Source organism: Schistocerca nitens, chromosome 11, assembly GCF_023898315.1.
Source record: "Schistocerca nitens isolate TAMUIC-IGC-003100 chromosome 11, iqSchNite1.1, whole genome shotgun sequence".
NCBI lineage: Eukaryota > Metazoa > Arthropoda > Insecta > Orthoptera > Acrididae > Schistocerca > Schistocerca nitens.
The window spans coordinates 184,585,746-184,612,836 of NC_064624.1; the positions used below are offsets into that span (position 1 = coordinate 184,585,746).

The 27,091-nt window shown below is 41.1% G+C and overlaps 1 protein-coding gene across 2 annotated transcripts in view; it reads left to right on the plus strand.

The window, feature by feature from the left end:
* The window catches only part of LOC126213031 (protein DDI1 homolog 2), a 167,937-nt gene that overhangs the window by 117,363 nt on the left and 23,483 nt on the right, over positions 1-27,091 (plus strand). For both annotated transcript variants that reach the window (XM_049940601.1, XM_049940602.1), the window contains exon 6: positions 10,947-11,163. In XM_049940601.1, coding sequence (XP_049796558.1) covers positions 10,947-11,163 — 217 coding nt within the window. The remainder of the gene's footprint in view (positions 1-10,946; positions 11,164-27,091) is intronic.

Below are 27,091 nucleotides of genomic sequence, written 5' to 3' on the forward strand. Positions count from 1 at the left end.
AAAAATTATGAGGTAAGTGCCTTGTGATGAAATTGATACCACAAACTGACAAATTTTTCAGTGAAGCGTATAAAAGTCACATAAATTTTTTGTGCTTAAGGTTCCTCTAGGTCTGAAAAATCAGAGAAATAAGAGCTTTGACTTCTTCTTCTTCTTCTTCTTCTTCTTCTCTCTCTCTCTCTCTCTCTCTCTCTCTTTTTTAAATGAAGAAGGTCTGAGATGCTCCCCATTCCGTCAAATGATGTGGGTTTTTTGTGCTGTCAGCACATTTTGAAGGATAAGTGGAGATGAAATTTACTAAAATAACCTGGAAAATAAATTTTTACATTTTGTGAGAGCCCTCTTGATTGATTGCGAAAGGGAAATGTCTGTGTATTGTTGCATATGACTGTTTTTTTCACTGCTAGGAAAGGTGATCTCCAAACAGAGAGAGAGAGAGAGAGAGAACAAACGAACGAACTAACTGTACGTTTACAGTTTGTTTTCGGGACTACAGATGCATATTTGGAGTACTTTAATAAAGCAATAATATATGCTCACAAATTGCAGAGCGGTTTGGTTCCATTATTTTACATAATGGTATAACTTTTCGTAATTTAATTATAAGGCAATATATGAGAAGAAAAGATGGAAAAACCATTGCTGTTTCTTGTGTGGAACTTTTTAAGTCCTTACACTGTAGCTGCAGCATGCGTCATACTGCAGTTCTGATAGAGACCTGACCACCTGTGTGTGATGTCATCAGTCTGCGCACATGGCTGTACTCCAGGTGCTGTTGGATGTGCCTACCATTCACCTTTATAACAGCTTGAACTCTGCTGGGGACACTTCCAGTGAGGTTTCTGACTGTCTGTGTGGGAATGGCAGATAATTCTTCCTCAAGAGCTGAAAGCAGTGATTTAGGATGCTAGAATCTAGAGCATGTTCCAGTGGGTTCAGTTTGAAAAACTAGGAGGGCAGTCTATTTCAGGAATGTTATTGTCCACAAACCACTGTCTCACAGATTCTGCTTATGACAGGGTGCATTGTCATGCTGGTATAATCACCACTGTCTCAGAGTTGTTCTTCTACTGTATGCAGTAGGCAGTGCTGTAAAATGTGTTCAAATCTACATCTACGTAGATACTCTACAAGCCACCTTGTAGTGCGTGGCAGAGGGTACCCTGTACCACTACTTGTCATTTCCTTTCCTGTTCCACTCACAAATAGAGTGAGGAAAAAACAACTGTCTATATGACTCCGTACAAGCCCCAATTTCTCTTATCTTCACGGTCCTTGCATGTCCTCGATGGCAGTATACTCGTTTGGCAGTCAGTTTCGAATGCCGCTTTCTCAATAATGTTCCTCAAAAAGAACATTGCCTTCCCTCCAGGGATTCCCATTCGAGTTCCCGAAGCATCTCCGTAACACTTATGTGTTGTTTGAATCTACTGGTAACAAATCTAGCAGCCCACCTCTGAACTCTCGATGTCCTCCCGCAATCCGATCTGGCACGGATCCCAAATACTCGAAAAGTACTCAAGAATAGGTCACACCAGCATCCTATATGCGGTCTCCTTTACACGTGAACCACTCTTTCCTAAAAATTCTCCAAATAAACCGAAGTCAACCATTCGTGTTCCCTACCACAGTCCTCACATGCTTGTTCCATCTTGTATCGCTTGGCAGCATTATTCCCAGATATTTAAACAAACTGACTGACTGTCGAGCAGGCTAGCATTACTGTATCTGAACATTACAGGTGTGATCTTCTTACTCATTAGCTGCCATTCATCATCCCAATTGGAAATTTTCTCTAAGTTGTCTCGTATGTTCCTACAGTCACTCAACTTGAACACATTACGATTCACCATGGCATTATCAGCAAACAACCACAGATTGCTGCCCACCAAATCATGTACGTATATAGAGAACAGCAGACACTTCCCTGGAACACTCCTGACAATACCCTTGTCTCTGGTGAACGCTCTCTGTCATATCCTTCTGCATTTAGTGTTTTTGTAAGCACAATAAGGGGACCAGGCCCTAACCGCAGGAACAGCCCCGTTCTGTAACATTCTCTCCTGTGTACTTCACTGTTGGCACTACACATGGTGGCAAGTAACATTCTCCAGGCATTCGCCGAATCCAAATCCTTCCATTGGATTGCCACACAACTCGGTATAAAACTTCCTGGCAGATTAAAACTGTGTGCCGGACCGAGACTCGAACTCGGGACTTTCGCCTTTCGCGGGCAAGTGCTCTACCACCACTGAGCTACCCGAGCACGACTCTTCTGCGAAGAGCTTCTGGGAAGTTTGGAAGGTAGGAGACGAGATACTGGGAGAAGTAAAGCTGTGAGGACGGGGCGTGAGTCGTGCTCGGGTAGCTCAGTCGGTAGAGCACTCGCCCGCGAAAGGCAAAGGGCCCGAGTTCGAGTCTCGGTCCGGCACACTCCACTGCAGAGTGAAAATCTCATTCTGGAAAGCTTGGTATCATTTGTTTAGAGTTACCCACTCTCCAGTGGTGTCATTATTTACGTTACCTCGAGCGTCACTTAGCATCGGCTGCAGAAATGTGCGGCTTGTGGGGCACTACTCGATCATTGCACCCCACTCTTTTTCACTCCCTATGTACAGTCGCTGTGCTACTTGGACTGCTGATAGCACTTTGGAACTCACGAGTGATTCCTACTCTGATTTCACGCTTATATAGAGTGCAGGTATGTTTACATTCTGAAAGCATCTCGTGTTCTTTTCATCTGAACTTTAATGAGCTATTGTGCACTGATCATCTGATAACGAATTGCTAAGAAGTCAGTATTGGTTAAGGCACTGATGTGTGACCTCGTTCGTAGGACGATTGTACTTGAAATCTGTAGTGAGACCAACAATTATTGCAGTAATATGGGGTATTGAAATTCATTTGGTCTCAAAAGGGTTAAATTTATGAAGATCTCATACTTTCCAATCAAAACTCAGTATAATTGTGTACTGCAAAAAGAGAATATAGCTGCTGCAGTTTTCCAAATTTTCAGTAAAAAAAAAGGTTTCCAAGTAAATTTTCTCTCTTGTGAAATTCCTCAGTAGTTCTTACACATTCTGACTGTTTTCACTCAAAAATAGATCTACTAGAATTTGCAGTACTCATTACATAATTTGATATAGCTCTCTCTCACAACAAGACAGTATCTGGTTGTAGGAAAAATGTTTCACTCTAAACTAGATCTCCAACCATGATACTTTAAACTGTAAAGTGACACAAATGCTTTTTTTACAAACTTGTACTTTTTGATAGATATGTGTAATTGAAAACTTTTGAATCACACTTTTTTAATGCCATTATGATCAGAAAATACAATTGAGAAAGCCCATGCATATGATTGAAAACTTTTGGATCATATTTTTTTAGTACTAACATGATCAGAGTATACAACTGAGAAAGCCTGGTTCTGACATGGCTCAATATTCCCTCTTATTCACTGAACTCTTATTTTGCTTGTCTGTGACCTGTGCCTGCTCTATGTGGTGAGTAGCATTCTAACGTTTCCACAATACTGTTATTGTTCCATCCCGGCCATTACACTGTTATCTTTATTTGAATCAAAAACAGGATAGGCACATGAATAACACTGCTGCATAGCCCTCTTGTAAAGGAACCACATCTGGAAAACACTCTGCTGTTGTTGTCACTGTTTACATAGCTGTATTGTAAACAAACCACATCAGTCATTTGATAAAACGTAAAGGTAACCCAATAGCAGCCTCTTTCTTGCAGAAATGTAAACTACTTCTAAATACATACTCTGAAAACCACAGAAGTGCTTGGCAGAGAGTACTTACATTTGTAGCATGTATTAGGATTTTCTTGTGGTTCTTTTTGCATATGGTGTGTTGGAAGAATGACTACTTAAACTATGGGAGGTGGTGTGTTCAATTCAGTTAAAAGCTGTTTAAACTCAGTTGAGATCGATACTGGGTCAGACTGTGAAATAGTCTGGATAAAGCTGTCAATCAGACAAGGAGTGACCATTGTATTAGGATGTTTTTATAGACCTCTAGCATTCGCAACAATCGTCACAGAACATTTCAGGGAAAGTCCTGAGTACATAGGAAATAAATATCCAAATTATCCATTACTTATAGGTGGAGACTTAAATCTGGCGTCCATTAACTGGGAAAATTACACGTTTATCAAAGGGGGCAGAAGCAAAGACTCGTATGAAGTTATTCTAGGAGCGCTCTCAACATACAGCCTTTAGCAATTGGTTAGAAAACCAACTCGAGATGGGAACATATTAGATATCTTGGCGACAAACAGACGTGATCTTTTTGAGTAAGTTAATCTAGAAGAAGGTGTTAGTGACCATAATGTCGTTGTGGCTTCTACGTCAGTGGAAGTTTTTTAATAAAAAAAACAAAGAAACAGCATAGAGTTTTCTTGTTTGGGAAAGCAAATAAAAGTCTCATTAATGAATATCTTCGTAGTCAGCTCCAAGCATTCACCACAGGACATAAAGATATTGAGCATCTTTGGTTGGAATTTAAAGGTATTGTCCACCACATGCTAAAGAAACATGAGAGTAGCAAAAATATAGGAGAGGGAAAGGATCCACCTTGGTTCAACAAACATATTAGGAAGTTGCTGAGAAAGCAGAGAATTTTGCACAGTCATTTTAAATGTAGTCACTGCCCCACTGGCAAACAGAAATTATGCAAAATGAAAGCAACTGTCAAAACGTCATTGAGAGATTCTTTTAATGAATTTGAAAGCAATATTTTATCTGCAGATTCTAAAAATAACACCAAAAAATTTTGGTTGCACGTAAAATCTATGAATGCTACAAATAATTAATTACCTTATCTTGCTGACAGTACAGGTAACGTAACAGATGATGATAAACAAAAGGCCGAAATTCTAAATCTAGCTTTCAAAAACTCATTTACGGTAGAGCAATGCAGCACCATTCACCCTTTCAGTTATCGAACAAATGCAAGGATGGCTGACGTAATTTTTAGTGTATCTGGGATTGTACAACAGTTAAGATCCTCAGACTCCAGGAAGGCATCTGGCCCAAATGGTATCCCCATAAGATTTTGTGTTGACTATACTACAAATATAGCACCACTCTTATCCATCACCTATCAGAGATCATTGAAACAGCAGAAAGTTCCACGGGATTGGAAGAAGGTCCAGATCATAGCAATCTATAAAAAGAGTAGAAAATCGGATGAACATAATTACCGGCCAATTTCACAGACACCAATTTGTTGTAGAATTGTGGAACATATTTTGTGTTCAGACTTAATGACATTTGCAGACTCTGAGAATCTCATCTGCAGAAACCAGCACGGGTTTAGGAAACAGCGGTCATGCGAGACACAGCTGGTCCTCTTTGTGCATGATATACAACAGGCTCTGGATACCGGCTCCCAGGTTGATGACATATTCGTAGACTTTTGAAAGGCGTTCGACTCAGTTCTGCACTGTCACTTGCTCCAATAAGTGCGCGCTTACAGTCTATCCAATGACATATGCAGTTGGATAGAAAGTTTTCTAACGGACAGGGAGCAGTATGTCGTCCTGAATGGGGAGACTTCAACGGAAACAAGCGTGGCATCAGGTGTGCCCCAGGGCAGCATAATAGGTCTGCTGCTTTTTACGATTTACATAAACGATGTGGTTGATGGTATTGACAGCGGCTTCAGACTGTTTGCCAATGATGCTGTAGTCTACAGGAAAGTAGTATCACATGAAAGTTGTGAACAAATCAATGAGGATTTGCAGAAAATAAATGCGTGGTGTAATGACTGACAGTTATCTCTCAGTATTAATAAGTGTAACCTACTGCGTATAACAAGGCAAAAATCCCTATTAATGTAAGAGTACAAAATAAATGCCCAGTTTTTGGAAGCGGTAACATCCGTCAAGTATCTGGGTGTTACTATTCGAAATGATCTCAAATGGAATGATCGGATTACACAAGTAACGGGTAAGGCGAACTGTAGATTGCAATTTATTGGCAGAATCCTGAAGCGATGCAGTCCTTCAACAAAGGAAATTGCTTACAATACTTTAGTTCGTCCAGTGCTGGATTATTGTTCGTCTGTATGGGACCCTTACCAGTTGGGTCTGACTCAAGAGATTCAGAAGGTCCAAAGAAGAGAGGCAAGATACGTGACTGGTACATTCAGCCATCGCGAGAGCGTTACAAATCTCATAGAAAGTTTGAAGTGGGACACACTTGCAGATAGATGGCATGCTAAACAAAAAGGGCTGCTCACTAAATTTCAAAATCTGATCTTCACCGAGGATGCAGAGCATATATTATTATCACCAACTTTCAAATCGCACAATGGTTGCCGTTCAAAGATAAGGGAAATTAGAGCTCGTACTGAGGTGTTCAGTCAGTCATTTTCCCTTGTGTGATCCATGAGTGGAACAGCGTGGGGGAAATATGACTTTGGCGCAAATTGTGCCCTCCGCCACACAGTGCTTTGTGGCTAGCGGAGTATGTATGTAAATGTAGACTGCAATGATTCATGTTGAATGTTACTTAAACTTAAGTTTCTTCTGCCTGGTCCATTGATGAATGAATGAGGTATTTTGATGTTTAATGAAATTTTACTCACATTAATTGACATCTGAACTGCACACTCATCATGTAAACAAAACACAGACTTCACAAATCTCTTTGACTTCCAAACAGACTCTCTGACAGGCTCAACAACAACTGACAACAACTCTAACTCACAGCCTTGCTGCTTTCCCTTACATAGATTTTTAACAATTGTTCACAAAAATTTTCCATTATTAATTTTGTAGAATTTCAATGTTACAATTAAAGTTTACAAAATGTAAAGAAACTGATGTTATTGCCGAATAAGGTATAAAATACACTATTTGTATAACAATCTTTTATAGTAATATCTTAAGTTTTCCATAAGAAAATCATTCTAAACTTTAAGTACAATAATGTCTCATATTATTTTAATTACGTAATTAATTACAGTATGGATTTGGATACTAGTATTTAATGGTGAACTGGAACTCATGGTTTATCCAATCACATACATAAAGTGCTCAAATGAGACTTTAAATTACGTTGTTGTTGTGATCTTCAGTCCTGAGACTGGTTTGATGCAGCTCACCATGCTACTCTATCCTGTGCAAGCTTCTTCATCTCCCAGTACCTACTGCAGCCTACATCCTTCTGAATCTGCTTAGTGTATTCATCTCTTGGTCTCCCTCTACGATTTTTACCCTCCACGCTGCCCTCCAGTACTAAATTTGTGATCCCTTGATGCCTCAGAACATGTCCTACCACCCGATCCCTTCTTCTAGTCAAGCTGTGCCACTAACTCCTCTTCTCCCCAATTCTATTCAATAACTCCTCATTAGTTATGTGATCTAACCATCTAATCTTCAGCATTCTTCTGTAGCACCACATCTCGAAAGCTTCTATTCTCTTCTTGTCCAAACTATTTATCGTCCATGTTTCACTACCATACATGGCTAAACTCCGTACAAATACTTTCAGAAACGACTTCCTGACACTTAAATCTATATTCGATGTTAACAAATTTCTCTTCTTCAGAAAGGCTTTCCTTGCCTTTACCAGACTACATTTTATATCCTTTCTACTTCGACCATCATCAGTTATTTTGCTCCCCAAATAGCAAATCTCCCTTAGTACTTTAAGTGTCTCATTTCCTAATCTAATTCCCTCAGCATCACCCGACTTAATTCGATTACATTCCATTATTCTCATTTTGCTTTTGTTGATGTTCATCTTATATCCTCCTTTCAAGACTCTGTCCATTCCGTTCAACTGCTCTTCCAAGTCCTTTGCTGTCTCTGACAGAATTACAATGTCATCAGCGAACCTCAAAGTTTTCATTCCTTGTCCATGGATTTTAATTCCTACTCTGAATTTTTCTTTCATTTCCTTTATTGCTTGCTCAATATACAGATTGAATAATATTGGGGATAGGCTACAACCCTGTCCCTTCCCAACCACTGTTTACCTTTCATGCCCCTCGATTCTTATAACTGCCATCTGGTTTCTGTACAAACTGTAAATAGCCTTTCGCTCCCTGTATTTTACCCCTGCCACCTTCAGAATTTGAAAGAGAGTATTCCAGTCAACATTGTCAAAAGCTTTCTCTAATATCTACAAATGCTAGAAACGTAGGTTTGCCTTTACTTAATCTTTCTTCTAAGATAAGTCGTAAGGTCAGTATTGCCTCACGTGTTCCAATATTTCTTCGGAATCCAAACTGATCTTCCCTGAGGTCAGCTTCTACCAGTTTTTCCATTCGTCTGTAAAGAATTTGCTTTAGTATTTTGCAGCTGTGACTCATTAAACTGATAGTTTGGTAATTTTCACATCTGTCAACACATGCTTTCTTCAGGATTGGAATTATTATATTCTTCTTTAGGTCTGAGGGTATTTTGCCTGTCTCATCCATCTTGCTCACCAGATGGTAGAGTTTTGTCAGGACTGGCTCTCCCAAGGCTGTCAGTAGTTCTAATGGAATTTTGTCTACTCCCGGGGCCTTGTTTCGACTCAGGTCTTTCAGTGCTCTGTCGAACTCTTCACGCAGTCTCATATCTCCCATTTCATCTTCATCTACCTCCTCTTCCATTTCCATAATATTGTCCTCAAGAACATCGCCCTTGTATAGAACCTCTATGTACTCCTTCCACCTTTCTGCTTTCCCTTCTTTGCTTAGAACTGGGTTTCCACCTGAGCTCTTGATATTCATACAAGTGGTTCTCTTTTCTCCAAAGGTATCTTTAATTTTCCTGTAGGCAGTATATATCTTACCCCTAGTGAGATAAGCCTCTACACCCTTACATTTGTCCTCTAGCCATCTCTGCCATTTTGCACTTCCTGTCGATCTCATTTTTGAGACGTTTGTATTCCTTTTTGCCTGCTTCATTTACTGCATTTTTATATTTTCTCTTTCATCAATTAAATTCAATATTTCTTGTTACCCAAGGATTTGTACTAGCACTCGTCTTTTTACCTGCTTGATCCTCTACTGCCTTCATTACTTCATCCCTCAAAGCTACCCATTTTTCTTCTACTGTATTTCTTTCCCCCATTCCTGTCAATTGTTCCCTTATGCTCTCCCTGAAACTTTGTACAATCTCTGGTTTAGTCAGTTTATCCAGGTCCCATCTCCTTAAATTTCCACCTTTTAGCAGTTTCTTCAGTTTTAATCTACAGTTCATAACCAATAGATTGTGGTCAGAGTTCACATCTGCCCCTGGAAATGTCTTACAATTTGAAACCTGGTTCCTGAATCTCTGTCTTACCATTATATAATCTATCTGAAACCTTTTAGTGTCTCCAGGGTTCTTCCATGTGTACAACCTTCTTTCATGATTCTTGAACCAAGTGTTAGCTATGATTAAGTTATGCTCTTTGCAAAATTCTACCAGGCGGCTTCCTCTTTCATTTCTTAGCCCCAATCCATATTCACCTACTACGTTTGGGTTTCTTCTCTTCCTTTTCGTACTGTCGAATTCCAGTCACCCATGACTATTAAATCTGCATCTCCCTTCACTACCTGAATAATTTCTTTTATCTCATCATACATTTCATCAATTTCTTCATCATCTGCAAAGCTAGTTCGCATATAAACTTGTACTACTGTAGTAGGCGTGGGCTTCGTGTCTATCTTGGCCACAATAATGCGTTCACTATGCTGTGTGTAGTAGCTTACCCGCACTTCTATTTTTTTTTTTTTTTTTTTATTCATTATTAAACCAACTCCTGCATTACCCCTATTTGATTTTGTATTTATAACCCTGTATTCACCTGACCAAAAGTCGTGTTCCTCCTGCCACCGAACTTCACTAACTCCCACTATATCTAACTTTAACCTATCCATTTCCCTTTTTAACTTTTCTAACCTACCTGCCCGATTAAGGGATCTGACATTCCGCGCTCCGATCTGTAGAACGCCAGTTTTCTTTCTCCTGATAACGACGTCCTCTTGAGTAGTCCCCGCCCGGAGATCCGAATGGGGGACTATTTTTCCTCCAGAATATTTTACCCAAGAGGACGCCATCATCATCATTTATCCATACAGTAAAGCTGCATGCCCTCAGGAAAAATTACGGCTGTAGTTTCCCCTTGCTTTCAGCCGTTCGCAGTACCAGCACAGCAAGGCCGTTGTGGTTATTGTTACGAGGCCAGTTCAGTCAGTCATCCAGACTGTTGCCCCTGAAACTACTGAAAAGGCTGCTGCCCCTCTTCAGGAACCACATGTTTGTCTGGACTCTCAACAGATACCCCTCCGTTGTGGTTGCAACTACGGTACGGCTATCTGTATCACTGAGGCACGCAAGCCTTCCCACCAACGGCAAGGTCCATGATTCATGAGGGGGGCCTTCAAATTATATAAATCAGAAAACTGTGTAATGTAAACAAGTGGATAGTCAATCAGAAAAGTGTTTATAAATTATATTAATTACAGAACAGGACATAAAAATAGATAACAAATGAAAATACATTGCTAGCTTCTAATCTTCAAGCCACTTTACAAGATAATGAGGTGCTCTGTGTTAACTCGTCACTTGATTCTAATTATGGTAATTAGAGGCGCCGATCACCTATGCCAACACTTCCACAGCAATTTGTTATCTGTTGCTTTTTATTTATTCCTTCAATTTGTCAATTAATCATTTAATTTAGCATTTGTCATAATTTTGTTAATGACAACAATCTGTTGATAATGATTACAATATACATTTTTCCAGAACCTTCTATTTGCTTTCACAGTGAATATCAAGTATTATTAGCAAATTGGACAGAATGATATACATATAGACACACATTTTACAAGTCTTCACAAAATATTCAGATTTCTAGCAAATTGAGTGACATTTCCTATGACTTCTGAGGAAGGCTTTATCGTTATAAGATGTAGTAACTGAGCTTTTCTGCCCCACAGTGCTGCATTGACCTTCAGAAGAACGTGCTCCGCATCGGTACGACGGGAACGGAGACGCCGTTCCTGCCTGAGTCTGAGTTGCCAGAGTGTGCCCGGCTCTCCGGGCCCGGGGAGAACATGTCGGCAGAGTCGTTGGGGCGGTCCATTTGTGAGGCAGAGGATCGTGAGCTGGCGCGTGCCCTGCAGGATTCGGAGGCCTCCGCCATGGCGCACCGTAGTAAGTGTGAATCTACTCTGCTCTGTATTCTGTTTACCTGGCTTTATGTTACCTAGTGCCACAGTTGGTTTTTTTGCATGGGGCTTAACTTTGTCTCTCACTATTTTGTTGGAATTTTACAAGTTTGTTTTAGGCTCTCTCTCTCTCTCTCTCTCTCTCCCTCTCTCTCTCTCTCTCTCTCTCTCTCTCTCTCTCTCTCTCTCTAATGTTCAGGAATTCTTCTAAGGCTTAGAAGGTCTTGCCAAGCAGATGAAATATTATTTGATGTTTGAAGTTTATTTTTCTTTTCTATTAAATCGTTTACATCACTGGGTTTGTGATCAAAGATTTTTATAGCTGAGCACATCACTCTTTCTGTGCCACACTAAGTCTGTGTGGTGAATAGTGCAAAATATAAAATAGTCTAGGTATATTGGCTGTGTGATGATGTGAAAAATATATTTTTTGTTACAAGATGTACATTTCGTTGGGTCGTAACTATAATACAAACATTTAAAATGTAAATTTTTGTTGTATTATGGAGGAAGAACACAGATGAAGATTTAAATAAAAGAAGGGATTATAAATAAAAAGAGATTCAAACAAACTGATGAATAGAATAATGACTGTAGTGACATGGGTGAAGAGAAGAAATGATATAATTGAAGAAATAAAATAAAATAAAATTTAAAAAAAAATCAGGAAAATCGCATGTGCAGAGATTCTAAATTAGAAAAGAGTGACAAGAAGAAATAAATGAGAGCAAAGGAAAAGGTCAACAAAGTGATGCAACAAATAATTAGAAATTAAAAAATTGCATTTAAAGCAATTATTTCAATAAAAATAATGATCAAAGTCATTTTATAAAAATTTAGAACTCTACATAAAACTCATTTTTTTCGTTGATTACTCACTAATGAGGGCCTACTGTGATGAAGGAATGGCTGCAGGGTTTGATACCAGGGAACCTAACCTACACCAACATTTAGATGATTTAAAAAACCAATCCCACCTTGTTAGTTGTTCTGATTCTTATCTTACCTAAGAATTTAGAATTTCCTGCTTCACTTATTGATTTACCCTCATTTATTATTTCTGATGGTGTGGTCAGACCTTGTTCAGTAATGAATTACATGTATTGTGTTTTATTGAAATTCAGTTACAGTCAATTTGCAGGGAACCAGTTTTTAATCTAGAAGAATATATTGTTTACATTTTCGACTCTTGAAGTAACTTCCGTAGGCTCGATTATAGTGCATGCATCGTCAGCAAAGACAACTATTTATATGTCTTGGACATGATGGCAGGTCATTTACACATTATAAAAACAAGAGCAGCACCATGGTATATCTGTAACAATTATTCTCCATTCTGAAGATTACCATGTCCACTGACCTGAGAAGTGATTCTCAAGGAAACCTTGAACTTCCATGGGGAAATGAGGTAGTGAGTCACAGCATGCATTAAACTTGAGGTTGTTTGCTACAAAATGACACATCTACTAATTCTGTAAGTTATCTCAGTAATTTATTATCATCATCATCTTGGACAGTTTCCAGCCACTGGCTGGGTCTGTCGGGAACACAAGCCTCTCCATCGTGTTCTGTCTTTCCACCATTCCCCCTCTTCCACCTTTGTCCAGTTCTCTCCTCTTCTCTTCACACATTCCTTCACTCCCTTCACCCATCTATCTCTTGGTCTTCCTCTGGGCCTCTTCCCCTCCAGTTGCAGATCAAACATCCTCTTTGGAATTCTTCCCTCATCCATTCTCTTCATGTGTCCATACCACTGCAGTCTTGATTTTTCTATCCTGTCCTGTACTGGTTCCTCCTTTAGTCTTTCCCTCACATACACATTTCGCAATCTGTCTCGTCTTGTTACACTCAACCTGCTCCTCTGGAACTTCATTTCACTAGCCTGTATTCTACTTTTGTCGCTTTTGTGCATTACCCATGTCTCACTTCCGTATGCCAATATGGGGACAAAGTAGGTTCGGTATATAATTCCCTTGGATTTCTGTGGCACCTCCTTGCTCCAAATAAGCCCCCTAATGCATTTGTAGAACTGCCCTGCTTTTCTGCACCTTTCATTTATTTCCATTGCGTTTCCCCCCTTACTTTCAATCATGCTTCCCAGGTACTTGAAGTTCTCTACCACTTGTAGTTTTTCCCCTCCACAAGTTATATCCACATTTGGCCTATTCTTCTTCCTTGTTGTGACAATTATTTCACTTTTCTTTGCAGAGAAATGCATTCCATATTGTGCTGCCGTTGCCTCCCATGCATCTAACTGCTCTTGCACCTCCTTCTCGCAATTTCCCCATAACATCAGGTCATCGGCAAAAAGCACTGCTTTCATTTTATGATCTCCAATTGCATCTGATACTTGCTGTAGGATTTCATCCATAACAATAATAAACAATAAAGGCGAAAGTGCACTTCCCTGTCGCAGCCCATTTTCCAGCTTGAACCGTGCAGTACGTTCCCTCCCCACTTTCACACAACTCTCACTTCCCTCATACATTTTTTCTGACTTTTCGTGTTATCTCTTCATCTATCCCCTTTGCGTTCAGCACATCCCAGAGCTTGTCCCTACAGATACTGTCATACGCCTTCTCAATATCTAAAAAGGCCACGATTCAGTCCTTCCCGTACTCATAGTGCCTTTCCTGCAGTTGCCTTACCGCAAATATGAGGTCCGTTGTTGATCTTCCCGGTCTGAAGCCGTACTGCTCCTCTTGCAGTCTACTTTCAATACTGCTTCTTATTCTCTTCTCCAGGATCTTTTCATAGATTTTTCCACAGTGGCATAGCAGGGTGATTCCTCTGTAGTTCTCACATCTCCTTTTATCCCCTTTCTTGAAGATCGGGAGTATAATTCCTTTCTTCCAATCCTCAGGAATTCTGTTCTCCTTCCACACCACCCTCAGCGCTCTGTATAGCCACTGGGTTCCTACTTCTCCTGCTGCTCGTATCATATCCACTGTTACTTCGTCCCAACCTGGTGCCTTGCCCCCTTTCATCCTCTTTATGGCTTCTTCCACTTCATTCCAAGTTAGATCATCAATTGCCCCACTATTATAATCGTCTGCTGCCTTAGGCTCTCCATCGCTGTTAGTTACCCGCTTGGCGGCATTCAACAGATCTTCAAAGTACTCCTTCCAAATCTTTTTGAGCTCATGCATTTCCTCCACAACTCTTCCATTATTATCCACGATCCTCAGGCACTCACTTCTGTCGTTCCTCTTATTTCTTACCATGGTGTAAAGTACTTTTTTGTACCCTTCACTGTCCTCTTCTAACATTCTTGTCCATTTTTCCATCCACTTCTTCTTCTCCGCCCTTACTATGGTCTGTGCCGCTTTCTTGCTTTCCTTATATTTTACCCTAGCTTCCTCTGTTCGGGTCTGGAACCATTCTCTGAAGGCTTTGTTCTTTCGAAGTACTGCCTCTTTACATATGTTGTTCCACCATGGGGTTTCCTTACTTCTCCTCTTTGTGCTAGTTCTTCCGCACACAGTCTCAGCTGCCTCAACTAGAGCCCTCTTAAAATCTCCCCATTCTTCTTCCACTGTTCTCTGATCTTCCTTTGGCAGCTTCTTCCTGATCAGTGTCTGGTACTGGGTCCTCCGTTCATCCTCTTTCAGCATCCATGTCTTCAACCTTTTCTCCTGTATATCTGTTGCCCTCCTATCTTTTTTCTCTCTCAGGGTGGCTACCAACAGCCGATGGTCACTGTCTAAGGCCTCAGATGGAATGACCTTAACATCTGTGAGGCTGCTCATCATCCGCCTATCCACTAGTACATAGTCTGCTACTGAAGTTTGGGACCAGTCTCCACCGTACCAAGTTATTTTGTGGCTACTTCTCTTCTTGTACCAGGAATTTGCGATCGCCAGCCCATTCCTCTTGCAGAATTCCAGCAACAATTTTCCTTCTCTATTTCGGTTCCCCCAGCCCTCTGGTCCCATTATCTCCTCGAATCCTTTCCTGTCTGTGCCAACATGTGCATTGAGGTCCCCTATTATAATCTGATTACCTCCATTTAGCTGCTTTTGCATGTCATCTTCAAATTGCTCCTTCTCCTTTTTTGTACACCCCACCTGTGGGGCATATGCTTGGATGATTTCAATGCTTTTTCCTTTCACTCGTACTCTGGCTTTTATCATTCATTTATTATATCATTCCAAAACTGTAAACTACTTTTTGACTCACCCTGTGTATTCTCCTTCACTATCTGCAACAATCTGCTAATGCTGGGGTAACTTTTGATTCCACGACTGTAGAAATCACGTAGTTTTGGCACGAAGAACTCGTCGAGCCATGTTCGGAACACATTTTCATCCAGAAAGGGAGTTCCTCTAAGGTTGCTTGATAGAGGGTGGGAAAGGTGAAAATCTGAGGGAGCAAAAGACCAGATGAATGAATTGGGTGCAGAATGACTTCCCAATCCAATTCCTATATACTGTTTTTTGTCAGTTTAGCAGAATGTGGGCAGGTGTTATCATGGAGTAACATCACTTCAAATAATCTTCCTGGTTGGTGTTCTCGGATTGCATCTGCAAGACGACTTAGTTGTTGACAGTGAATGTCAGCGGTGATGGTAACACCTCAGGGAAGTAATTTGTAGTACACCAAACCATCGCAGCCGTACCAGATTCGTAACATCGTCTTTTGTGGATGTGCGTAGGTCTTTGTACGGGAAGTTGCTGCGTTGTTTGGGCTCGACCGTTCCTTTCTGTTCCTTATGTTAGCATAAAGACAGCATTTCTCATCATCAGTAACAGTACGGGATAGGAATATACAGGGTGATTCAAAAAGAATACCACAACTTTAAAAATGTGTATTTAATGAAAGAAACATAATATAACCTTCTGTTATACATCATTACAAAGAGTATTTAAAAAGGTTTTTTTTCACTCAAAAACAAGTTCAGAGATGTTCAATATGGCCCACTCCAGACACTCGAGCAATATCAACCCGATACTCCAACTCGTTCCACACTCTCTGTAGCATATCAGGCGTAACAGTTTGGATAGCTGCTGTTATTTCTCGTTTCAAATCATCAATGGTGGCTGGGAGAGGTGGCCGAAACACCATATCCTTAACATACCCCTGTAAGAAAAAATCGCAGGGGGTAAGATCAGGGCTTCTCGGAGGCCAGTGATGAAGTGCTCTGTCACGGGCTGCCTGGCGGCCGATCCATCGCCTCGGGTAGTTGACGTTCAGGTAGTTACGGACAGATAAGTGCCAATGTGGTGGCGCTCCATCCTGCTGAAATATGAATTGTTGTGCTTCTTGTTCGAGCTGAGGGAACAGCCAATTCTCTAACATCTCCAGATACTGTAGTCCAGTTACAGTAGCACCTTCGAAGAAAAAGTGACCAAAAACTTTATTGGCTGAAATGGCACAGAAAACGTTCACCTTAGGCGAGTCACGTTCATACTGAGTTGTTTCCCGCGGATTCTCAGTGCCCAATATACAGACATTGTGACGGTTGACTTTCCCGTTAGTGTGGAAAGTTGCTTCATCACTAAACACAATCTTCGAAACGAAAGATTCATCTGTTTCCATTTGAGCAAGGATAAAATCACAGAAATCAATTCTTTTAATCTTGTCAGCTGCAGACAGTGCTCGAACCAATTTCAGACGATAAGGTTTCATAACTAACCTTTTTCGTAGGACTCTCCATACAGTCGATTGTGGAATTTGCAGCTCTCTGCTAGCTCTGCGAGTCGATTTTCCTGGGCTGCGAACAAATGCTTGCTGGATGCGTGCTACATTTTCATCACTCGTTCTCGGCCGTCCAGAACTTTTCCCTTTGCACAAACACCCATTCTCTGTAAACTGTTTATACCAACGTTTAATACACCACCTATCAGGAGGTTTAACACCATACTTCGTTCGAAATGCACGCCGAACAACTGTCGTCGATTCACTTCTGCCGTACTCGATAACACAGAAAGCTTTCTGTTGAGCGGTCGCCATCTTAGCATCAACTGACGCTGACGCCTAGTCAACAGCGCCTCAAGCGAACAAATGTACAACTAAATGAAACTTTATAGCTCCCTTAATTCGCTGACAGATAGTGCTTAGCTCTGCCTTTTGTCGTTGCAGAGTTTTAAATTCCTAAAGTTGTGGTATTCTTTTTGAATCACCCTGTACAGTCTTTTTCATGAGCCAGTTGATGATGAGAAAGCAGAGATGCACTTGTGGCCATCTGCTGATTTTTGAGAGTTTGACTTAGAGCAGGTGGTACCTGTACACCCAATTTTTGAACTTTCCCCACTGTGGAGGGTCACTAATGTGAGAACAATCTTCCTGAAAACAAGAAAACCATTTTCTTGCCATGCTCTGTCCAGTGGCATTATCCATGTACACAGCACAAATGTTTCTGGCTGCCTCATCTGCTGTCACCTGTCTGTTGAACTCTAAAGAGAAAAATATGTTGTAAATGTTCAGATTTCTCTACTTGGATCTCCATTTTCTAGCATCCACAGCCCCGCTCATTGTCTCCATATGACAAAATGTCAATTTATGAGCTCAAATACCGACAGTACACTACAAATAAAAAATGACAATCAATAAATAAAACCAAACAAAAACACTGCGAACTAATGCACCAACCCAATAGTTGTAAAAATTGGTTAGTGTTGTGAAAAAATTAATGATAGGAATTTAGACTGAGCTATTTAATCATTAGTATGCAAAAAAAGACCAATATAACCTATAAAAACTCAGATTCACCCACTAGGTTGGGTAAAAAAAAAAAAGTTTATTTCAACCATACTTTTTGTACAAATGTATTTTTGCAATCTCTTTCATTTCCTTTGCCAGTTTACAATACAATTTTATTCCCTGATAGAAAATGTTTTGAGTTTCTGGTTTGTTTCTTTCTTGGCAGATGTAAGCCAAAACTTGCTCTTGTTCCACGATTATGTACAGAACCATTAGTGGCATACTTAGTACTGTTGTCCTTGATATGCACCACAGATTGGTAGGTGTTGCGGTGAAGATGCACGGTTATTTTTAAATAGTTCTTTACAGTGAGTCTGACTACTATTGCTAGTTCTCATTCTTATTGCCCTTTCCTGCAATCGTGTCCATATATTGTGCCCTCAGAAAAGAATCCTGTAGCTATGAGCTCAGTGTGCATAGGAATAGGTTATTGCCACAAGATATTGGCTGTTACAAACTCATGATAGAGCCCTAAGAGCATAATACGGTGACAACGTTCTTTTTTCCAGTATCTTTGTGTGTTAATTCCATGTTAACTTACAATTGGTACTCACCCCTGAAACTTTGGGTTTGTTACAAAGTCTGTTGATATTATCTATGCTTAAGGATCCAGTCTCCACAATCACCCTATAAAATAAGCATTTTTAATGATTTGTTTGTGGAAAATCTAATGAACCGATCAATGTAAATCATTTTCCACATCATTCGTTGATCCCAGAACAACATTTTCTAATCTTTTTAAGAAATTCAGTTTTCATAAGCTCCCCACCTGAGGAGTTAGAGTTGCTCCATCTAAACTGAGGTGTGTCCATGACAGAAGTCCTGCAGTCTTCAAATCTTATCTGAAATAAAAAAGCGCAGTTTTCTTAATCTATAGGATATTGCACACTACATATTCCGACCTGGAGTTTCTATTGGATATTTCACCCAGAATATTAGCACAATTTTTAGGAATTTTGCGAAATAACAAAATGGCAGAGGTTTGAAACAAAGGTATAGTTTTGTAAAGTTTTTTGGTCACATTATTTGCAATAACTAATGAATAAATTAAAATAAAAAAATAGCGCATTACCTCTTGTGGACAGGCCGAAGGAGTAATTCGGTCAAATTTTGGAAAGGCACCTCTATCAGTGTGCCCGCAATCCACTCCGTCAGCTTGAAGTAGACTGTACACTCAATTTCTTTAAAAAATCAGAAAATGTTGTCCAAAATTGGGTAAATAACGTGCAAAAAGGTTTATATTGATTTCTTCACTTATAGTCTGATTGAAGAGGATGGACCCTTAATGTGACATAGAGTTGTTTCCCCTCTTTAATTACTGCTGAACGCTAAACATCCTTCAGGATTTTTTCAGTTTTAAATTACTTTTAACTTTTATTACAGATATAAGTGCAAATCTGACTTAAGCACAGACTAGGCTTCAACTGAAACTAAACCTTGTACATAATTTCATCTCTTACTTATTGTTATCTTCAGTGTCCATGCCATGGAGGACTCTGAGGTCTTCCTTGGCACTCCATAGGGCCTCTGTAACTCTGTGTGGTATTAGCTGTGACATAGTGATATCTGGTGATGAATTCCATTGGCTGCGCACTAAGATCAGGAATGAGCTCCATATCCTCACTTTAAATTCACCAATGGGTCCTACGATGATATCTCTGAACTCTCTGTCCCCATTCGCTCTGAGATTTAGCTCACCAGGCTTTGTCGCTGCCCATTTAATTGGAACGTTATCACCCGAGTCTGTTGTCAGGTGCAGGTGGACTATACCCATGTAGGAAGGAGAGCAAGTACAATATTTCACAAGTTGAACTGAGGACTCACATCATTGCTGCTACATACACAATCGTTGTGCGTAATGATTATTACAAACCTATGAAATGACTGATTGATTAGCAGTGAATGTGTGTGTGTGTGTGTGTGTGTGTGTGTGTGTGTGTGAGAGAGAGAGAGAGAGAGAGAGAGAGAGAGAGAGAGAGAGAGGCGCGGTGTGGGGGGGGGGAGAAATTTTTTCCAAGAGTGATAAATGTATTTTAATATTTAATCTTTAATCTCTGTTTGGAGAATGTATAACAGTTAGTTGATATACATACTTTCTACAAGTTACCAAGTCTGTAAGGACAGTGCAAGTAAACAGGACATGAAGACAAAGTGTGTTCTCTAAATGACAATTGGCTATAATGGTAAAAAAAAGTGCAGAGATGATAACAAATACAGATTCCTATGACTAAAAGAATATACAAGTAGCAGACTTCGTGATCACAGTGACGCTATTGTCTGTCCTGTTCTTTGTTTGATGGAGCACACACATTTTCTCATGATGTGGGTGCAATAAACAAGAAGACAACCATTTTGTTTGCAGTGGATAAACTTTGTATGTTTTTTTGTGAAGTGTGGATTATAGCATAAACTGTTTCCAGGTGTCACTCTTCCTCTTATGGAGCGCATTTATAATTGTATACGCTGCATCACTTAATTTTTGTCTTGCACTCTCCACAGCCTCACAGAACACAGATTTGTTAGAAGTCGTCTTATCCTGACAATCAGTAATTTTTGCCAGGTCATTGCTACTTTACAGCAGCAAGGTCACGCACCCAGACTCCGTACTAAGTCACGACCAGCCTTACCCTACTGTACACTTCAGTAAGAGAGAATTAGTCGACTAGTAGGAAGCAACCACAGCGCCACTATTCTCAGGGTTGTCATACTCACAAAATTACAGCAAGAAGGGGGTGAAGCTAGTATAACAGTGACGTAACAGCAGTGCCTTGATTTCTAGTGTATGCAGTCTGCAAGAGTAGGCTCTTATTTGTTCCATTTCTGATCTCTACTATATGCTGCCTGAGGAGCATTTCAGACAAATAGCAAAATACAAAACAAATATTTCAACATTTTCAGTATATTATCTGGATGTAAATAATGTCTTTCTGTACTATTTAAGTATCATAAAAATTATGATAAAATTAGTTGTAGACACGCGTGCTCATTTATAGACAGTGAGAGTACAGAAAATTTAACATCTCTAATATTTATGAGAAAACTCCCGAATTTAATTTGGCCAGATTCTGTACCCTCACCGCTGTTGTCACTAACACTGCATTGTGTGCAATGTTTTTTGCAGGGCACAAGTAACAAACAACTTAACACGAGAAAGATTCTTGTTAACCGAGATCGTATTAACTCGACTCGTGTGTGGACACCTTCAGCAGCAACTTTTCGAGCCACAATGCGAACAGAAAAATTTGCCGTGTGGAATTTGTCACAAAGATTGTTATTTTGTAACTCTTAGTTTTGGTGTTTCTCGAGTTAATAAAAGTGAAGTTACTTTTTTCTTCAGACTTTTGCTTGTCTTTATGTAGTTAATTGTTTTATAAAAATAAATTAAAGCATACAGATTAATACAAGGGGTGTTCAATAAGTAATTCGAAACATTTTATTTTCTCAGCCAATTTCCGTTCAAAAAATGTGGACTTTGTGGAACATCATGTTGTAATACTCCCACTTCATCCCCTATAGTTTCACGAAGTTCCGATAGGTGGCAGCACTGTATATAGTCTTCAAAATGGATCTGTAACAGAGCTGCGTTCCAAGCAGAAAGCTGTTATTAGTTTCTTTTGGTGGAAAACAAGACATGACAGATATTCATAGGCACTTGCAGAATGTGTATGGAGGCTTGGCACTGAACAAAAGCACAGTGAGTCATTGGGTGAGGCATCTGTTGTCATCGCTGCAAGGCCACGTGACCCTGTCTAATTTCCCGTGTGGTGGCCGGCCACGCACAACTGTGACTTCCTCAGCGTCTGAATATGTGGACACACTCATTCGAGGAGATCGACGGATCACTATCGAACAGCTCACTGCCCAAATGGACACCTCTGGACACACTCATCCACCAGTTGCGATGTGCAAAAAGTGTATGCTTGCTGGGTTCCTAGCTGCGTAACAGAGGACCGTAAAGAATAACTGAGAACCATCTGTGCAAAATTGCGTGCACATTACGAGGCTCATTGTGACAGTTTTTGTTGAACATTGTTACAGGCAATGAAACATTGGATCGTCACTTCGAGTCGGTAACAAAGTGGCAATCCAATGCCACACCATCTCTCTTCTGAAGAGAAAGATCAAAGCCACACCATCAGCTGCTAAAGTTATGATGACAGTTTCTTGTACTTTGAAGCTGTTGTTCTGTTTGATGTCCTCCCTTACGGTGCAACGATCAACTTTGAGGTGTATTGTGCTTCTATCGGGAAACTGAAGAAAAGACTTCAGTGTGTTTGTCACCAAAAAAAATGCAAATGATGTTCTCCTCCATGACAGTGAAAGGCATCACACAGATCTGTGCACCCAAGAGGAGCTCAAAAACTTCATTGGACTGTTCTTCCTCATCCACCCTACAGTCTTGGTCTTGCAGCTTCCAACCATCTGTTTGGCCCAATGATGGATGTACTCTGCGGGAAGCTGTATGTGCATGATGGTGAGGTTATTGATGCAACAAGACATCGGTTCCAAAGTCGACCAATAGAGTGGTGCCGTGTGGGCGTATAGGCCCTCCCAGTAAGGTGGTGTAAGCGTGTTGTATTGAACAAAGATCGTGTTGAAAAATAGGATTTTGTACTCAAAGGAGCTGGGGATATTGGAGTCCTGAATAAAACCAACCTGCTTTCAGGAAAACAAGTGTTGCATTACTTATTGAATGCCCCTCATAATAAATAAATCAAAGGAAATCAAAAGTGGTTGCAGTATCAATTGACAGGCAGAACAAGAAATGAGAAATAAGGCTGGAAGGTACACAACTGGTAACTGTAGAGCAGTACAGATATTTCAGGTGTGTCATGTCAGTCGGTAACAGGATACAGTGTGAGGTCAATAACATAAATCAAATCTCAGCTCTGTTCTACCACCAAGTTTGGAACCTACTCTGGAATGAATAAGTTCCCTTAAGATCAAAACAGACTGTCCTTTAATCATTCTTTATTCCCATAACAGCACATGGGCGAGAAACGTGCACAACTACTGAACAGGTTGGCAACACTCTGTGAGCTACAGAAATGAAGTGCTTGTGAACTGTGGCCCAGAAAACAAGCAAGGATAGGATAAGAAATGAAAAAATAAGGGAAGAAACTGAAGTGTACACAGCCTCAAGAGATAAAGTGACAAGGGCCCATTTGAGACGGTTTAGCTGCATCAAACAAATGGACGAGGGAAATATAACAAAATAATGGCTACAAATAGATGTGATTCAAAGAAAACTGCCAGGAAGATCAAGGAAGAGATGGTTCCACCAAGTGAAGAATGGTAGAGGAACAAGAGGAGTCAGCTGCCATACAGTCCTGAGGGGAGAGTGGTACATGTACAGATACAAACTGACATTGCCCGTTAACCACACCAGGGTACTTGGAGTGAAAATCTGATTATGATGATGATAAAAAGAATAGAAACACTGAGAATGGAACAGAAAGAGAACTGCTTGTATTGGAGAGGGCAAAAGCAGGAATGCCTTCTAATCCTCTGTTGTTCAGTCTATCACAGAAGTTATGAAGGAAATTTAAAAAAAAAAAGTGAAAGTGAATGGATATCACTGGTAAGACTGACTGATTAACATTGAAAGTAAGGAAGAATTGCAGAACCTTCCAAATTGGGATGAACTATCTACAGGGCACAACATTTGGATTGAGAGTAAGTCAAAGATAGACAAAAATAATGAGGAGGAGCAAAAAAAGTATAAACAACAAACTTGGCATAAAAAACTGGGGTCCCCAAATTAGAGAAGTGAAGAAATCCTGTTAAGTCGGAGGCAAAGTAACATGTGATACGAACAAATGCAAAGATCGCATTCCACACCCAAGTAAATGTAGTGACATGATTTGGGAAAGACAGTTCAAGAGAGTGCACGCCACAGCACTGTATGGAAGTAAATGGTGGGGAGTGAGAAAATTCTCTCTCTACCACTGTATAGGGTGTATCACCTAGGGGTCATCAGGTGTATTTTGATAGCAATTCTTTAAAATGTCACTGTAAACAATTTCTGAGCTGCCATTGTACTGAAACCCCCTCTCGCCCATATAATCTCGAAGAGCATCAACACGGTGCAATGAGGTATAATTATTGATAAGGTCACTATCGTCATCCCCACTTTCACAGTCACTTTCCTCTTTAACTTGATTATTCATGTGTTTATTTTGATTATTCGTGCATCTTTCCCCCACATTACCCCAAATTACTGGGAGTATACTGTACATCCTAATTTCCCCCTCTGTTGCTTTGTTAAACACTGGGTGACTTATCGCCTTCAGGAAAGACTGATTGCAATATTTTCTTGCAAAATTTCAGTGCCATCATGCTGCAGTCAACGTCAAATTTTGCCGACACTGACCAAAGTCACTTTTTTGCTGGGGGGGGGGGGGGGGGGGGGCAGGACAAAGCTGTATGAGAAATGATTGAAAAGGGTCAGCACGCGACGTACCATGAGACAGAGGGAGTTGCAAACATGTCAGACTCTACAGTAGATTTGATTTCGCATGAGATCTTAGCTGTTGGATTCCATAAAATTTGGCCAAAGGTCAAAAGCAGACTCTTGTCAATTGCTGTAATGAAATATCTGTACAATTTGACCTAAGAAATGTATAATGTATACCCAGTATTATAATGGGAGACCAAACTTACATATGAAAGATGTTTGAAAAACGTGTCATATGTTGCTGCAGGAAAAACTACACTCATGCTCATAAATTAAGGATAATTGTAGAATGTGGTGCCACATAGTGTGGCACTACACAAAACTAGCGCTAATAGCATAGGCACATAGGGAACACACACGACACAGATCTGTAAGTCCAGGGTATTGGTGATAAGTTGAGAAAACCACCCCGAAACACATGTGCTACAAAACGCCACTGTTTCCTGCACATGTAGCACGACATCAATACAGGATATGATCGCCGTGCACATGTACACAGGCCGCACAACGGGTCGTCATACTCTGGATCAGGTGGTCGAGCAGCTGCTGGGGTATAGCCTCCCATTCTCGCACCAGTGCCTGTCGGAGCTCCTCAAGTGTCGTAGGGGTTTGAAGACGTGCAGCGATACATCGACCGAGAGCATCCCAGATGTGATCAATGGGGTTTAGGTCTGGAGAACAGGCAGACCACTCCATTCTCCTGATGTCTTCTGTTTCAAGGTACTCCTCCACGATGGCAGCTCGGTGGGGCCGTGCGTTATCATCCATCAGGAGGAAGGTGGGACCCACTGCACCCCTGAAAAGGCGGACATACTGGTGCAAAATGATGTCCCGATACACCTGACCTGTTACAGTTCCTCTGTCAAAGACATGCAGGGGTGTACGTGCACCAACCATAATCCCACCCCACACCATCAAACCACGACCTCCATAGAGGTTCCTTTCAAGGAAATTAAGGGGTTGGTATCTGGTTCCTGGTTCACGCCAGATGAAAACCCGGCGAGAATCACTGTTCAGACTATACTTGGATTCGTCCGTGAACATAACCTGGGACCACTGTTCCAATGACCGTGTACTGTGTTGTTGACACCAGGCTTTACGGGCTCTCCTGTGACCAGGAGTCAATGGAATGGACCTTGCAGGTCTCCGGGTGAATAAACCGTGTCTGTTCAGTCGTCTGTAGACTGTGTGTCTGGAGACAACTGTTCCAGTGGCTGCGGTAAGTTGCCGAGCGAGGCTACCTGCAGAACTCTGTGGCCGTGTGCGGTCACTGATGGTGTTCCCCATTTGCACACTAAAGAGAGAATAGAAGAGGAAGGGGCAAAATGTACTTTCACCTACTTACTGAGACTTCTCTGCTCCAGGAGGGATGCAGAGAAAGGTAAAGAAAATTTTCATTTAGATAATGAAAATATTATGAAAAGGATAGATTGCTACTAAGGCCTCCTTCTGATTTGGATAACACACACACACACACACACACACACACACACACACACACACACACACACACACACACCAGGGTGTATACAACCCGGGAGAACCTGGAGATCCGGGAAAAATCTGGGATTTTTTTTTTTTCCGTGTCCATGTATACACCCTGCACGCACACACACACACACACACACACACACACACACACAAACAAACAGAGATAGAGAGAGAGAGGCAGTGTGGGTAGTGGGGGGAAGGAGGAGGCTGGGGTAGGCAGAGTAGAGCTGGGGGACAGTTAAAGTGTCGCTTGTGGGAGTGTACAGGAAAAAGGTGGGGAGAGAGAGCAGCTAGGTGCACTGAGGAGGTTAGACGGAAAGTGGGAGGAGGGGGGGGGGGCTTAGATCCTTGTCATAGACCTAGCTGCAAGACCTGTCCTGTACATCCTCCCACCACTACCTGCTCCAGTCAGGTCACAAGCATCACCTATCCCATCAAAGGCAGGGCTACCTATGTGGTCTACAAGCTAAGCTGCAACCACTGTGCTACATTCTATGTGGGTATGGCAACTGTCTGTACACACCAATGACCACTGTCAAACTGTGACCGAGAAACAGCTGGGCCGTGCAGTTCCTGAGCACACTGCCCAACACAGTCTTCATCATTTCAATGACTGCTTAGCAGCCTGTGCCGTATGTATCCTTCCTACCAGCCCCAACTTTTCTAAACTGCTCAGTTGGGAAATCTCCTTGCAATATATCCTACGTTTCCTTAACCCTCCTGGTCTCAAACTTCATTAGCCACTGTCCTTTACTCGTCTATCTCATTCCCCGTTCCCATTCCAGCACTACACAGCCCTCTATTCCATCGACACACAATTCTTTCTACTTCGCTCCTTTTCCAACCCCTCTGTCTAACTTCCCTACTGCACCTAGCTGCCCTACCCTCTCTCGCCTCATCCCTTTATGTTCCCACAAGCAGCACTTCACTTTACCCCACCCCCTTCCTTGCTGTCTGTCACCCTGCAAACCCCAGCCTCCTCCTTACCCCCTCCGCTCCGATTGCTTCTCCCATCATGCACAGTTGCACACAATCTGGTCTCAGCAGCCAGACACAGTGGTCGTGTGTGTGTGTATGTGTGTGTCTGTGTGTGTGTGTTCGTGTGTTTTGTCGTGTTGTCTAATTTGGAAGACGGCCTTTTGGCCAAAAGTTTACTTGTTGACAGTCTTTTTGTTGTGCCTATCTGCAATGCAACATCTCCACTATATGTTGATTAGGAATGTATCCTTTTCATAATATTGTTGTTATTCCATTCTGGATTTTC